This window comes from Motacilla alba, chromosome 5, assembly GCF_015832195.1.
Source record: "Motacilla alba alba isolate MOTALB_02 chromosome 5, Motacilla_alba_V1.0_pri, whole genome shotgun sequence".
Classification (NCBI taxonomy): domain Eukaryota; kingdom Metazoa; phylum Chordata; class Aves; order Passeriformes; family Motacillidae; genus Motacilla; species Motacilla alba.
In genome coordinates, this window is record NC_052020.1 from 29,674,261 (window position 1) to 29,688,422 (window position 14,162).

The 14,162-nt window shown below is 36.4% G+C and overlaps 1 protein-coding gene across 1 annotated transcript in view; it reads right to left on the reverse strand.

Moving 5' to 3' along the window:
* Window positions 1–14,162, reverse strand: part of MPP5 (membrane palmitoylated protein 5) — a 55,282-nt gene that overhangs the window by 24,575 nt on the left and 16,545 nt on the right. Inside the window, exon 2 of the mRNA XM_038137180.1 lies at window positions 4,432–4,945. Coding sequence (XP_037993108.1) covers window positions 4,432–4,798 — 367 coding nt within the window. The 5' untranslated portion in view covers window positions 4,799–4,945. The remainder of the gene's footprint in view (window positions 1–4,431; window positions 4,946–14,162) is intronic.

Here is a 14,162-nt window from a genome sequence, read left to right on the forward strand (position 1 = left end):
CCCTTTCTTAAAAACTACCACAGTACTCTCTTTCCTGTATAATTCCCTTCTACACTGAGGCTTCATCTGCTGAATACCAAAGTTTTATACCAAATGATTTCCCCCCACCGTGAAACAGCAAACAAATACCCACCTCAACACAATTATAGAACAGAAATAATGCTTCAAAGGAGTGAAATTAGGTATTCCTCAAAAGGTAGCACTCCATTTCCTAGTCACCTGTTTAATAAAAAACCACACACATAAAACCACACACAAATCTGGCTTTATGCATGCCTAATTCTCTCTAGATTCCTGCTTCTGAAGTCTGTATCACAGATGAGATTATGATGCAGGGTTTGGTTTTCTTTTTTTTTTGTTGTTGGTTTCAGTCTTTTTAAAGTAACAACAATACAAAAAAGCACCAGGTAACAAAAGACTCCAGATATTTCCTATAAAAAGGGTTGTCTTGAAGAAAAAAAGGTTCAGTAAGACCAACATCTGCATTTACTCACAGAAAAGTCAGGGTTCTTTTGCAGAATAAGTCCATTTTTTAATTGCAGATCAATTAGCAATCAAATACTGGGTTTTGTCATGAAGTGCTGCAGCCTTTTCCCATTAGATTATGAAATGGCTGGAATGTGACTGAGCACTGTGAGATATACACATTAATCAAAAGACTGCCAGGGCAAAAGTATGCAACTGCAGGGGAGGACGTGCAGTCACAGCTTAACATGTTAGATTAGAAAACTAAGAAAAGAAAAGAAATGCTTTTTATCACCTTAAACAAATGGTTAAGAAGAGCAAACTTAAAAAGATAGGATTTATTATACCTCAGCACCAATGTCTTTGTTCCCAAACTTTTCTATAGAGTAATCTATGTGCTGGTACTAGTACTTTAATGCTTCAAATCTAACTTAAATCACATAGCTAGGAAAAGTAGTTTTGCATAAAACAGTATTTCAGAAAGTTTATTTATAACATATTTATAGATAAGTTTTGGCCAAGGTATAAAAGCAAAAATAGGCAGCTTTAAAAAATAATCATCCCTGTAGCAGAAAGGCCTTACTCTGGAAAGACTTACTTCCATGAAATGTCAGTTACTCATTTGAGTAAATTAGCTGAATGAACCGTAGAAAACCAAAGAAGTCTGCATTTTATGGAAGGATATTGCTGTGAAAAAGCCAGTAAATACTTATATGCACAAGTGCTAGGTGCAGAGACTATTATTTCCATTTAAACAGCTGTCTAAATCATATACTGTTTTGATAACAAACATGCCCTTTAACATTCTTTTCATTAAGTCTCCTGTTTTATTTTTATATATAAATTCCAACTTCTTTAATCTAGTCTGCTTTCTTTTATCATGATAAAAACATTGAAGACTTGGCAAGGATCTGCCAAATTAGCCACTGGCACTTACAAAACTATTTCCAGACTAAAAATACAGACACAATATTCTTATTTAAGAGATGTATCTTCAGGAGAAGCTCTACAGACTGACACACACACAAAAAAAAGCAAACTAAAATCAGTATTTTAAAAAATACTAAAGAAGGATAGTTGAACATCTCTGTCATTCACTAGCACCTGTCCAGGCTTATTTGGGTTTTTCCTAACTAATCTCAGAGATCTGTGAATGTGACTAAGTACTTTAACCTGGACAGTAAAAGCTGAAAGAGGGAAGAGCCAGATGCTGTGTTACAAATGTTAGAAAGATTATCCCGGAAACTGGAAAAAGGACAGGCTTAAGAGTAGAAGAAAACTTTGTAACAGTTCAAGTTACTGCAGAAGCACTTCACTGAATTTAAATTTTAACTCCATTTTGACAACTCTAGTGACTGAATACAGGTTCTTAAGGGACTATCTAGGTCAAAAAACCACCGTATTTTATTTAGAACTATTTTTTCCTATGTTTGCAACAATTCAACATCATAGCTGTGTATAATCAAAAGCACTACTCTTAATCACAGAATCACAGAGCGAGTAAGGTTGGAAGGGACCACAGTGGGTCATCTGGTCCAATTTCTCTGCTCAAACAGGGTCATCCTAAAGCACACTACACAGGATTACATCCAAACAGTTCTTGAATATGCAGATACTCAAGAGGGAGTCGAGATACTCAGTGAGGGAGACTCCAGAGCCTCTCTGAACAATCTGTTCCAGGGCTTGATCACCTGCACAGTAAAGAAGTTCTTCCTCATGTTCAGGTGGAACTTCCTGCCATCAGTTTTGCCCATTGCCTTTTGTCCTCTTGCTTGGTACCACCAAGAAGAGCTTGACTTCATCCTCTGACACCCTCCCTTCAGATACTGATAGACATTGATGAGGTCCCCTCTCAGTCATCTCTTCTTGAGGCTGAACAGGCCCAGCTCCCTCAGCTGTTCCCTAGAAGAGATGCTCTCTTGTTGCACTTCACCGGATCCACTCCAGTAACTCCCTGTCTCTCCTGTCCTGAGGAGCCCAGAATTGGACACAGCACTCCAGGTCAGGCCTCAGCAGGGCTGAGCAGAGGGGCAGGATCACCTCCCTCGACCTGCTGCCAATGCTCTTCCTAACGCAGTATCTAGTTGGCCTTCTTGGCCACAAGGGCACTGCTGCCTCACGGAATGCTGAACTATAAATCCTCTCTTCTTAAATCTTAAGTTTACTGATCCAAATGACAAGATCCAAATTTCAATTACACAAGTGGATCAAGTCACCTAGTAAGTTTTCTTCAAGATGCACGTCATACCATGTATGATTTCCTAATTTATGTCTTTCCACAGACACACACCTCTATAATCTTCTTGTCCCAAATGTTTGGCATTTCTCTTCTTATACCTAGTATTCAGTGAATCCTAGCTTCCATTCAATACCAATTTCCCATCTTCTATTCTTGCTGAGCCAAAACTAATTTACTCCTTCCAGATTTTCACACATACTTGGACAATACCTCAGCTTCTCCCACAGCTAGTACTCTTCTGAGTTCCCCACTGAGAGATTTTAAAACCTACCCTTCCTGATCACAGTAATTTCTTTACTGTTATTTCTCCTGTTCAAACAGCTTCAGTCTACACAGCTCCTGGCTGGTTCTCAAGTACGTCAGACCTGATGTATGTTACTCACTTCTAAACCCTACCAGCTTTCATGGGTAGCTGCTTTGCCCATTGCTTTGCACCAATCCTCCCCCCATGATTTCAGCACCTCCAGCATGAAACCTAGCTCCAGCTTTCTAATTCCAAGTCACACTTTCCTCCCTTCTCTAGTTTCAATTGCCAATTCCTTCAGCAGTCTTCACAGCTTTTGACCACTGCGGCTAAGCAACTCCCAGCTGAAGACACTTTTACTGTTCGACATCCATTTTTGTATCTTTTTCTTTGTGTTCCCTCTAAGGAGAGAATTTTACAATCAAATACCTAACACTTCATGAAGTTAACTACAGAATCTGCTTCTTACAGAGAGATCTCTCAGCTTACAAGCCCTGCACTAAAAAAGGTACACCCGCCTTGTTTGTAACTGACCCTGCTCTCCACAGGAGGTTGAACAGGATGACTTCCTGATGACCCTTTCAATCTAAATTTTCCTAAAGAGGGATTTATACAATAAGGATTACCAGACGTTATGGAGCAGAGACATGTCTTTAGCAGAATTGCTGCTCAGGTACACAAATATTAGAGATGAAGTAAAAAAGAAGAAATTAGCAATTTCATAGCTATTTTACACTCTGTATTCTCAACTACCAGCCAATAGGAAAGAAAAAAAAATCAAGAAACTGTGGTGCAGCCCAGAAAAAAAAACCCTGCCTTTTTAAAGCAATCTGGATCTCTGAACAGGTATGGATTTTGAAATCTGAACAGGACTCCCACAGATTCCCAGTGCATCTTTTTCACTCCAGCGACACACCACATTTTATTTAAAACACGTTTGAGGAAGAAAGGTTAGAAACTTTCTCTAAACAACCATAGTTACAACAATGACAACTATGAAACAAAAAATTTCAGCATCAATGCCTAAGTAGATTTTCATTATCAACACCAATACTTTAAGAGATGTATTGGCGTGACATTTTTAACAAGTGGCAATTGACAGAATGGGAAAAAAAGCACTAGTATGTTTCTCCTTCATGTATAAACAACTTTTTTATTTTAAATTACAATGTGTGTTCATTAATTCCTTATTCTGGTCTACAGTTCATCAAACATCATAAAACTGGGCATTACTTACATGATTTTCCCTAGCCTTAAGAGAAGACAGACACATTGACTGAATTAATTATTATCCACAAGGTATTTAACTTTTGCTAAATGTTTGGCTAAATAAAAATACCCCTAACCACCACAAATCTGAAGGACAAGCAGACTTTAAATCCGTTTATGAAAGATTAGCTAAATTAGGTTTTCAGTGGCCTAAAAGAGCATTAATATCAAATAAATCTTTACTCCATTAGCCCACTCACTGCATTTTACCTACCTAGTGTTTTCACAGTGTAATGAGGACTCTCCAAAACAATCCCTTCTTCTGTGTCAAATATTGGATTATCTATTCCAGTTTTAGGAGGAATTTGTGCTAGTTTCTTTAGCCTCATGGAAGCAGTAAGGTCCAGTTCTTGTTTCCTTCCCTCTTCTTCTCGTCTGCGCCTTATGTCCTCCTGTTGCTGGCGGATTCGCTCCAGTTGAGCACTGCGCCGCATGGGCATCATCCTGGAGCCCAAGTCCCCAGGGCAATCAACAGCCATTTCTCTGTGCTTCTGAGGTTCCTCAGGAGACACAAGATCCACATTTTTTGCTTCATTGTCAGAGTCTTCTGTGATATGTCCATTCATATGAGAAGTTGTCATGATTATTTGTAATTATGCTTATGCTCTTCAAACCAAAATGCTGCTATTAGGCCAGTTTGTGTTACGATATTGTGTAAAATCCATTATAGATTCAAAAATATTTCCCTTCCATCACAAGACACTTGAAGAGGCATCCAGGAGGAAAATCTAATGACAGATATTAAAAAAAAAAATAAATTAGTGAGTAATTGGACAAATAGGAAAACACCTAAGGTGCCCAGGCATCAGAACAATGGAACTTTGCATCCAAATTTACACAGTGGTTCTTCCCCTACTAAGAACCACAGAATCCTCACAAATCTGTTTCACATATTTTGGTAGACTTCAGGTGCCAGTGTCAGAAAAGGAGCACTGTTCAAACTACTGTTAAAATCTCTTTTATTCCCAAGTGAAAACCATGGTGATTCTGTACTTAACAAAACTGCAAATAAGCAGTTTTCAGAGTTCTCACTCAAGTTTTAATTTGTATTTTCATTCTTAAAAATTCCAACACAAACCACGCTTACAATCCTACAGACACTAAATATGAAAAACTTGTTACAAACAACACGTTCGTAAGTAGTTGAGTATGCTGAAAACAAGTAAAGATATTTGCATTTATTGTTTATAAATTGAGGCATTTCACGTAAACATTGCTTCCTGGATGCAGAGAAGACAGGTCTGACACAGAGTTCATCCAAAAGATACTATCTAAAGCAGAGAGGAGCTGCACTTACACAATTACAAGTACAGATAAAGTCCTAGGATAAGGGTTTGGACAATTCTGGTTAGCAGCTAGTGTTAATACTTCCCATAGGTATGCATTAAAGCAGGAAGGATTAACTACAAGAGTTAAAATCCTTGTGTGGGAGTACAGACGTACAGATTTGACAGAGAAAAATAATTAATCTCCACAGTCAACTATGATATTCCACTATACTATACATCCCTTATCTCGTTTCTTATTCCTGATGATTCAGGCTAAAGAGCTTAGGTGTCCTGATAAATATAACCACTCATCCCTTACATATAATACATGTAACAGTGTGTTTTATACCACACTGCCTGTCAGTGGTCGTTATCCACAATCTGTCCAATTAAAAGGTCATACAATTAACAAACAGCTGCATACCATATCATCAATATACTTAATTTTTCAAGTTACATTTTATCACATTTTTTAAATTTACTGGAAGGAAATAATATGAAATACCTCTAAGTTTTATTACACACTGGAAGGACCAAGACAGGAAAAAAACCCAGAAAAACAAAACCCAAAATCACCTACATTCTTATACCAAATGTTTGTGTTTGGAGGAGGAAGGGAAGGATGTTTATGCTGCAATTAAGTTGAAAATTAAATATCTATAGTTCTGTTTGGGAGGAGCAGCAATAGAAACTCCTACACGAGTTTTTGCCAGCTTGCAATTCTAAATACGTAGACCTTTTCATTTTCACGAGGAGTAGCACACAGCATAGAGCAACAACAAAATTATTTCCTTTACTTGTTTCCTCTCTAGCCCCTGCTACTAAAATAATTACTAAAATCTTCCCAATAAGAAAATTAAAGCATTTCTGCGGTAGTAAAAATTCTTTTTTTAGCCCTTATAAGACACTTAACTGCACTCCACTGCTCAACATCCAATACTCAGCATTCACACATTCAGAAAAAAAACTAGGCAAAAAAAGTTGATCAAAACCACTGCAAGTACCCCACAATTACTCAGCACCTGTAAATCCTTCAGTTAGTGCCCAACTTAGAACAGCTTTTCAAATAACAAAGCCACATGAAATTAGCATTTAGACAGGGTTATATAAAGCATCACTTTAAGAAAAAGTTTTGTGAAATTCAGAGAAAGAAGGATAAAAATTTAGCAAAATGATCCTCAGAAAGCTACATTTCCCCTTCTGAAAAGGCAAATTCTCTGTACAGAAATACCAATACCAAAAAGGAAGCCTCATTAGGAACAATAAAATTGCAAAGACCACTATTTTAACAGTGGATGGAAGATAATTCAAATTTTATTTGCCATAGCTTGTCTGAACACTGAAACTTTTCAAAGCTACATTCATCTCTTTTCCACTCCGACAAGCTGAAAGAAAACTCACATTCCTGAGTCTATAGGGCACAACCAACAGGTGCTGAAACAATGAATAAGGTGCTGAGGGGATGAAAAATATCCACTTAATCATCACTAAAGAAGTCAAAAACAGGGTGTGAGGAACTGTAAGAAGTAAAACACAATTTTATACTCAATCATGTGTAAGCTAAATGATGTCACACTCTCTAGTGAATCTTAATCAGAAAGAATTATCAGAAAATTGAGTTGATGGCCAACACTTAAAAACTGCTCAAGAATATTTACAGTGGGATTAGCTACATATCCTCCATCAAATTTCAAGTGTCAGCTACAAAAATGGCCCACCAAAAACTCATATCTGTATATAGAGAGAAAAGATTTAAATTTTCTTTAGTTTAATAATGTGAAGACAAGAGAAAAATGTAGTCTGGAGTGACAGGCAACCTTAGTAACACTGCTCACATTTTCAGTATAAACTGTGTGCAAGACACAAAGAACATATACATTCTTTGAACAGGGTACCAAGACATTTAAGTCACCTGTGATAATAGCTGCCTACTTTCAGTATTCAAGATTTGAGTCGATCAAGTAAAAAAGAAATAAAAGCTACAGAAAATCAGAGCTCTCTTGCAGTCAACACTTTAACAGCAACAGTCAGAAAACCACAATGACAATTTAAGAATTTTAGAATTTTAAATAAAAAATATTTCTGGTGTCCCAGAAAGCTAGATACTTCTAAAACCAGAAACAGTACAGCAAAAGAATCACGCTCAGATTATACAAAAGATGATACAAAATATCATATTGTCAGGTAACCTAAAATTTGGCCTTATGGAAACACCAAACCAAATACACAAAAACCTGACCCCAGATATAACTAGTTAGTAATCCATAAAAGCATAAGCATGCTGCAAGTCTGGAATGCTGAACAACTTCCTTTAATCAAAGAATTTCTGATAACGGGTGACTCCTTCCTGTTGTCTCAGGTCTGCATCAGACATCACAAATCCTCATCTCCAACTGTTTCGGAAAAATGCTACTGCCCAACTGCAATAAATGAAATAAACACGTAAGGAAAGAAAAAACCCAGATCAGCTCTCAAGTCCTCTCCACAATGGTCCTAAGGATGCAAAATGTAAAATATCACACTGATAAAGCCTTTAATTTGGTTCTCAAATTAAGGTGTGGCATAGCTGAGATTAAAAATAAGATTCAGCTTAAAGGAGGTACTAGGAACAGAAAATTTTATTTTAACCAATATGCATGGCATCAAAAGTTGTTAAGATTAATAAATTCAGAAAGTGTTCTGCTGGTTTTTCTTTCTGAAAGTTTCTTCAGCAATTTTAAAAATTCTGTGACAGCAACAATAAGGGAAGGTTGTTATACCAAGTCTGTTCTCTGCAAATTGTGGATTATCCAATAAAACAGATTTTCAGTCCAAGAGAAGCTTATTTTACCAAATTATTATTTAGTTCTATGGAGAAAAATTTGCAGACTTACTCAATAACAATGATTTCCACTACTTCATATGTGCAATCTATTTAATAACATTTGTAACTAAGAGAATTCCTTTCTACTTCAGAACTTGGTAGTAGCAGTTCCTATACTTTCTAGACATGTACAAGAGTCTGTTACACAGCTTGATTGCTCAAAGTTTAATAGGGTTAAATCATGGCTTTGAACATCTTACTTTGAACTGCCGGTATCTAACTGGGGAATTTTAGTGTTTCCACATGACACGTAGAGCTTTCAAAATAAACCAGATTTATGACTCTCTCAGTTCAACTTTGTATCACAAGTCTTACTAATAGAGTCCTGGAGAGTGTATGGCCTCCAGAGGAAGATTTCTAAAAACTGATAATGTTAGCACAGCTATTAAAAAACTGCACTTCATTCGCTCTGGTCACCATTGGGCATAATATAAAATTCTGACAGGGATGTAATTATGAGCAGCAAACAAACCATATCTCTGATGCAAGTTCATAACAGCAAAATTATAGATAAAGCACAAGTACTGTCTTGCTAACTATACTAACTATTCTCAAAAATACTGTATTTTACAAGCCACCATTCTTCATTCTTAGCAGCTAACAATGTCAGGCTTCTATCATCTTTTTAAACATCCTGAATACACTAAACAAAGCACAGACCCCAAAAGCTCTGTAAAAGAATAAACATACATAAATGCAATCATCTTGGTGTGCAAGGCAGATACTAGAATAAAATATATACTAACAGAGACTGAAATAGCAGTGCTGTATGGTGGTTTAAGTTTTCACTTGCTTCCTGGGGACTGTGGCTGGTGTGCATAGCAATCCTAATTGCTTTAACAACTAAATTCTGTACAGTAAAATTAAATTTGTTTTGCTTCAGTGACTTCCAAAGAGCAAAAATGACATTTTCTGGAGGCTGAGGTTGTGTGTTACATTTCAGCAGTGTTTAAAATTCTTTCATTGCTAGAAGTATGATTAGACCTGATAGTTCCCTTTTTAAAATTCATTAAAGCTGCAAATTCTGAATGACTGCAAGGAAGTTCAGTGCTTACCTCCAGTGAAATTTGATTAGTTTTGGCACAGATTAGAGTACAAAAGCCCAACCTACATTTGTAATTTTAATATAAACACAAGAAATAGATATTAAACATTACCAAAGTTCAAGGATTTATCATCAGCTTAATGCCATATACTACAACAGACACAGTATATTAAAATATTAATTAAAAACAACTGGAAGATGAATTCTAGGTTGCTGAAGTGGATTAGAAATTAGATTAAAATCACATACAAGATGTTTCCTGATATCTGAACTACTAATAAAATATGAGCATAAAACTATGCTACAGATCTCTGCCATGTATTATTAATGGCTCACATTAATGTCTTCTGGTACTCAGTACTTCAGATTCTCGGCAAGCCAAATCTAAGCCATAAAAATCACAAAGTACCAAACTAAAACACTTCAATAATTCTACAAATGGAAACTCAGTAGGAAAAGTAAAAATAATTCCTTGCATCAGCTTTCCTTGCATCATCTTGCATCATCTCCTATGCAGCATTTTTTCTTCAATGGGAATTCCAAGATTAGGAAAATTGGAAAACAATTATATGAGGGAAACACAACACAAATCACATTGCACAGCATAAAAATGACTACCACTACTTGATGATAGTTAAAGATTAGAGTTTATGACAGAAAATACTTCACAGATATTTCTTATGACTCTTAATACTATCTGAAATAACTGATTCAGCCTTGAAAGGACTGATGTTTTCAAAAATAAGTAAAAGTTACAAAATTTATGACAATTTGATACCTCTTGTCTTTAATTTACAAAAAAAAAAATCTGTAATGAAAAAAGAATCTTTACATTAGCTTTGCAACATGTTCAAGAAAATTACTTCCGGCATAGTTTGTTTTATCAGTCTAATATTATTATTTAAACTATTCTTTCTTATAGAACTAGATATTCTAGCATAGACTCTAGTATTGGAAGCAAACGCTTCCTTTAATATCCAGCTGACACTTGTTTTAATAATTTCAAAACAGAGTTCATTATAACATCTGTCAAGCACAGTAACTCAGTACAACATGTGAATTTTAAAGGGCTCTCAGACATGCCGAGAGGTTTTAGCATTCCACGCTCACTTAAACGTGCAAGATATGTGAATCAACAGCAAAAAGGCCTAAACCCTCAAACTGATGATTATTTTCACTTTTAGCAGTTTCTAAGTTACATTTGTACCAGAACAAAAGCAATGTTAATTTGCAGCATTAAAGCACAGAGAAATTGAAAAGAAATTGAAAATTGATGAAACTGAAAATTCAGATGCTAAGGTTAGATTCCAGTTTTATAAATGGTGTAAACAAATTGCACAGCCTGCAAACCTGGGACATTATAGCACATTTTTATATAACATTGGTATTACATCTAGGAACTGTGGTTTATTTAAGACATCAGATTTTATTAGGCTTGTTAATCCGTTAATGCAATGTCACCAACCAAAAAAGTCACAGCTCAAGAATGGCCTACATGATCAACTTGAAAAGACACAAGGCAACTCCCTACAAGTGAGATATGAACAAAGTGTTTTCCATGAAAAACAGGCACCAACAGGAGATGTACATCATGTCAATCAGCAGCCACCTCACTCAGACCTCCTTTCAGCACCTTTGCAGTAAAATACATGCAAGATACCTCTGCAGCAACTGTATGAAGAGGGAGGACCAATTAAGGCTTATTTAAATTCCTGCCCATCTCGCTGTGAAAGAGAAATGCTGCCTGTTTTATCAGCAGCAACCTTTCTTGGTTAGCATAGCAACAGTGAGCTCCTTTAATCAGCTAAAATTGATAGCACAGGTCATGACACACACATGATAGCACAGAAGCACTCCACACAAAGCTTTCTCTAGTAGTAACACATCTTTCTACTGCACTTACCAACATTTTTTCTTTTCAGAACACAAAGTGCTTCCTAAGTTGAAATAACTGAGATTTGAAACAACTGTTGAAAACACTAAGAAAAAAACATATACCACAATTCCCTTTGTTTTAAATAAACACTACTACTTACACATCATTAATTTCTGCTTTTAAAAATCAAATGAAAAATGGACAGGGAGGAGAATAAAGTTACAGCTGGGGTGAGGGGGAATGACAACAGAAACAGTAGGGTCAGTTTCAAGAAGGTTATTGCTGAAAGTCACAGCTAGACAAAAAAGTTAGAAGACTTGCCAAGATCAGTTAAGCAATTCTTAACATAGTATTTAAGTTCTAGGTTCCTATTTTGTATCCTTGATAAAGCTTCAACACAGCTATGCTGACAAGTCCTAAACTGTGGTGATGAGCACAGCAGAGGGCAGTCTCAGCAGCAATTAGTGAAAACCTGAAAAAACCCCCAAAGCTGTTTCAAAAGAGAGCTCACAGAAACATCCAACATCACAGCTCGTGAAATGGTCTGACGCCCACATCACCCCAGAACAGCACACAGATATACCACCCCAGCATTCCACCACGGCTTAGATTAATAGGCTACAACTATGCATACATTTGAATACTCCATTCTAATCAGATCTTTAGCACCTATAATCCCTGTGACAAAACCCCTTTATTTTATATATAGATGAGTGGATAACATAGATGCCTACAAGATGCAATGAAGATATGACACAATAGTATGAGAAAAAGGAGTTACCTTAACTTAGTAGTTTTTTAAATGTTTAGAAACCCTCAAGCATAACAAATGAAGAGTAAAGAAATTCCTAGAATTCCAGGGATTGTTAACAGATCTCACAGGACAGCCAGAAGCATGTTAACAAGACAGTAATTTCTTATCACCCATTCACAGCTAAGACTTCAGCTTTCATTGTCTTAAAAGTAAATATGCCTGTCCTCACTTTAAACGGTGGTTATAGTCCTTGAGAAATTAAAAACACTGCTGCTATTTTAGTTCTCTAATAAGATTCCTCCAACCCCCTTGAAACTGTGTCCTTGTTGGCTCAGGCTCTTGCATTCTGGTCTCGTTTTAAACCCCATGTTTTTTAGCATGTAATTTTGAATGTGAATGCTTGGCACTGCTTCACTATGTAAAATATAGTATTAATAGCAAACGTTCATGGGTACTAGTATGTATATGACACTGTCACTTCAAAGAGGTGACTGACCCAAAGCTAAATTAATTAATTAATCCCAAATTAAATTGAAGTTACTATGTTCCACAATTTACATCTCATCTGACGTTTAAACAAAATGGCATTAATTTAGTATTCCACAGCAAGTTATTCTTAAGCCACATTTACAATACTCTAAAGAAAGACTAACTTCTTATTTTAATACTGCAATATCTGCTGAATTCAATTTAGAAATACCACCCAAAGAAAACGGAAATACAGCTATTCATCTAAATCTTTCAACCAAAATTGCCAAAATGTCAGCTGTCTAATTCAACAGTCTTCAGAGATTATACTAGGACCAAGACTGTCTTCTAATTTTATATGACTGAGCTATAGGCTTTGCAAGTTCAAAAAAAGCAAAATCTTACAACATTATGTAACAAAGATACATGTGCTAGCTTCTTTCATGTGGCCGTCCTGCTCAGGCTCTCTTTTCAACTCTATTTTGCAAGATTACCTGGATGCGTGTCAGGGATGATTTTAAAAGCTTTTTTTAAATGATCCCCAATGATATAACCTGATTAGCTGCGTCACTATGTTACCGATAGGTATGTGGGGGCAAAGGGGATAAGGATCTTTTGACCACAAAAATAGGCTGACACTTGTAAAAATCGACTTTCTGAAAAACAGGACATCAATCACCAAATGATACAATTGCTCTATCAGCTTCACAGGACTCACAGTCACATATCCCAAACTCAGAACAAACACATTTCATTCGAGCTCACCTCCAATTATTTATAGGAAAAAACCCCAATGCACAAACTATTTTAGCTACTCAGGTCTCTGATGTCACAAGACCTTCATTCCTAAATTCATCTGAGATGGTGGTGACTGCTTCACTGAGCAAATCCCTAAAAAACTGCTGCATAATTTTTAAAAATTTTCTTCCAGAAGTATTTTCTCTGCATGGGTGTAAGGTTTTTCTTTGTCTAATTAGCATAATCTGTAGTTGATTTTTCTGGAGGGAACTGTAAGCAAGGCATACAAGCCATGTCAGTGTGTATGAATTTTTTTAGCCATTTCAGTATTACTAGTATGACGAGATGCCCTGCTAGACATAAATGACAGAAGCCCTAGCTACTACAGAAGAAACTCTCCTCAGCCAGGACAAGTGCAATGGATACCTATGGCAAATGTACCCTCTGAAGAACCAATGGGTGACAGTTGAAGACTGCAGAGGATTAATGCTCAAGCAAATTCACGTCCATGAAATCTGCTGGGATGCTTCTCAGTCCTGAGAATACAAATGGCAAAGTCAAAACTCAACATTTTGCAGGCTGAAAAAACTGTTGAGAATTTGCAGTGCTGTAGTTTCTTTACACTGTGTCAGCCACATTACTTAGTATTAGCAAACACTGCAGTAATTTTTTCAGGGAACTCACCTAATTCATATGTTTGTGCATAACTAACTGCCAACTGCTAGAATAGAACAAAGCTGACTAGGCTTTCAAGTGTGCCCTATTTCTGCAGCCTTCCAAACACAATCAGTAGTTCATGAATTTATGACAAGAACCAAAAAAGAGACTGTCAGTATGATTCCTTGCACTGTTATGCTGTGCTACTTTGCTGCTGCCAAAGACCTGCAGTCAGTCTTATTACTCTTGCTCTTGACTGCTCCCTTATGCTCTCCA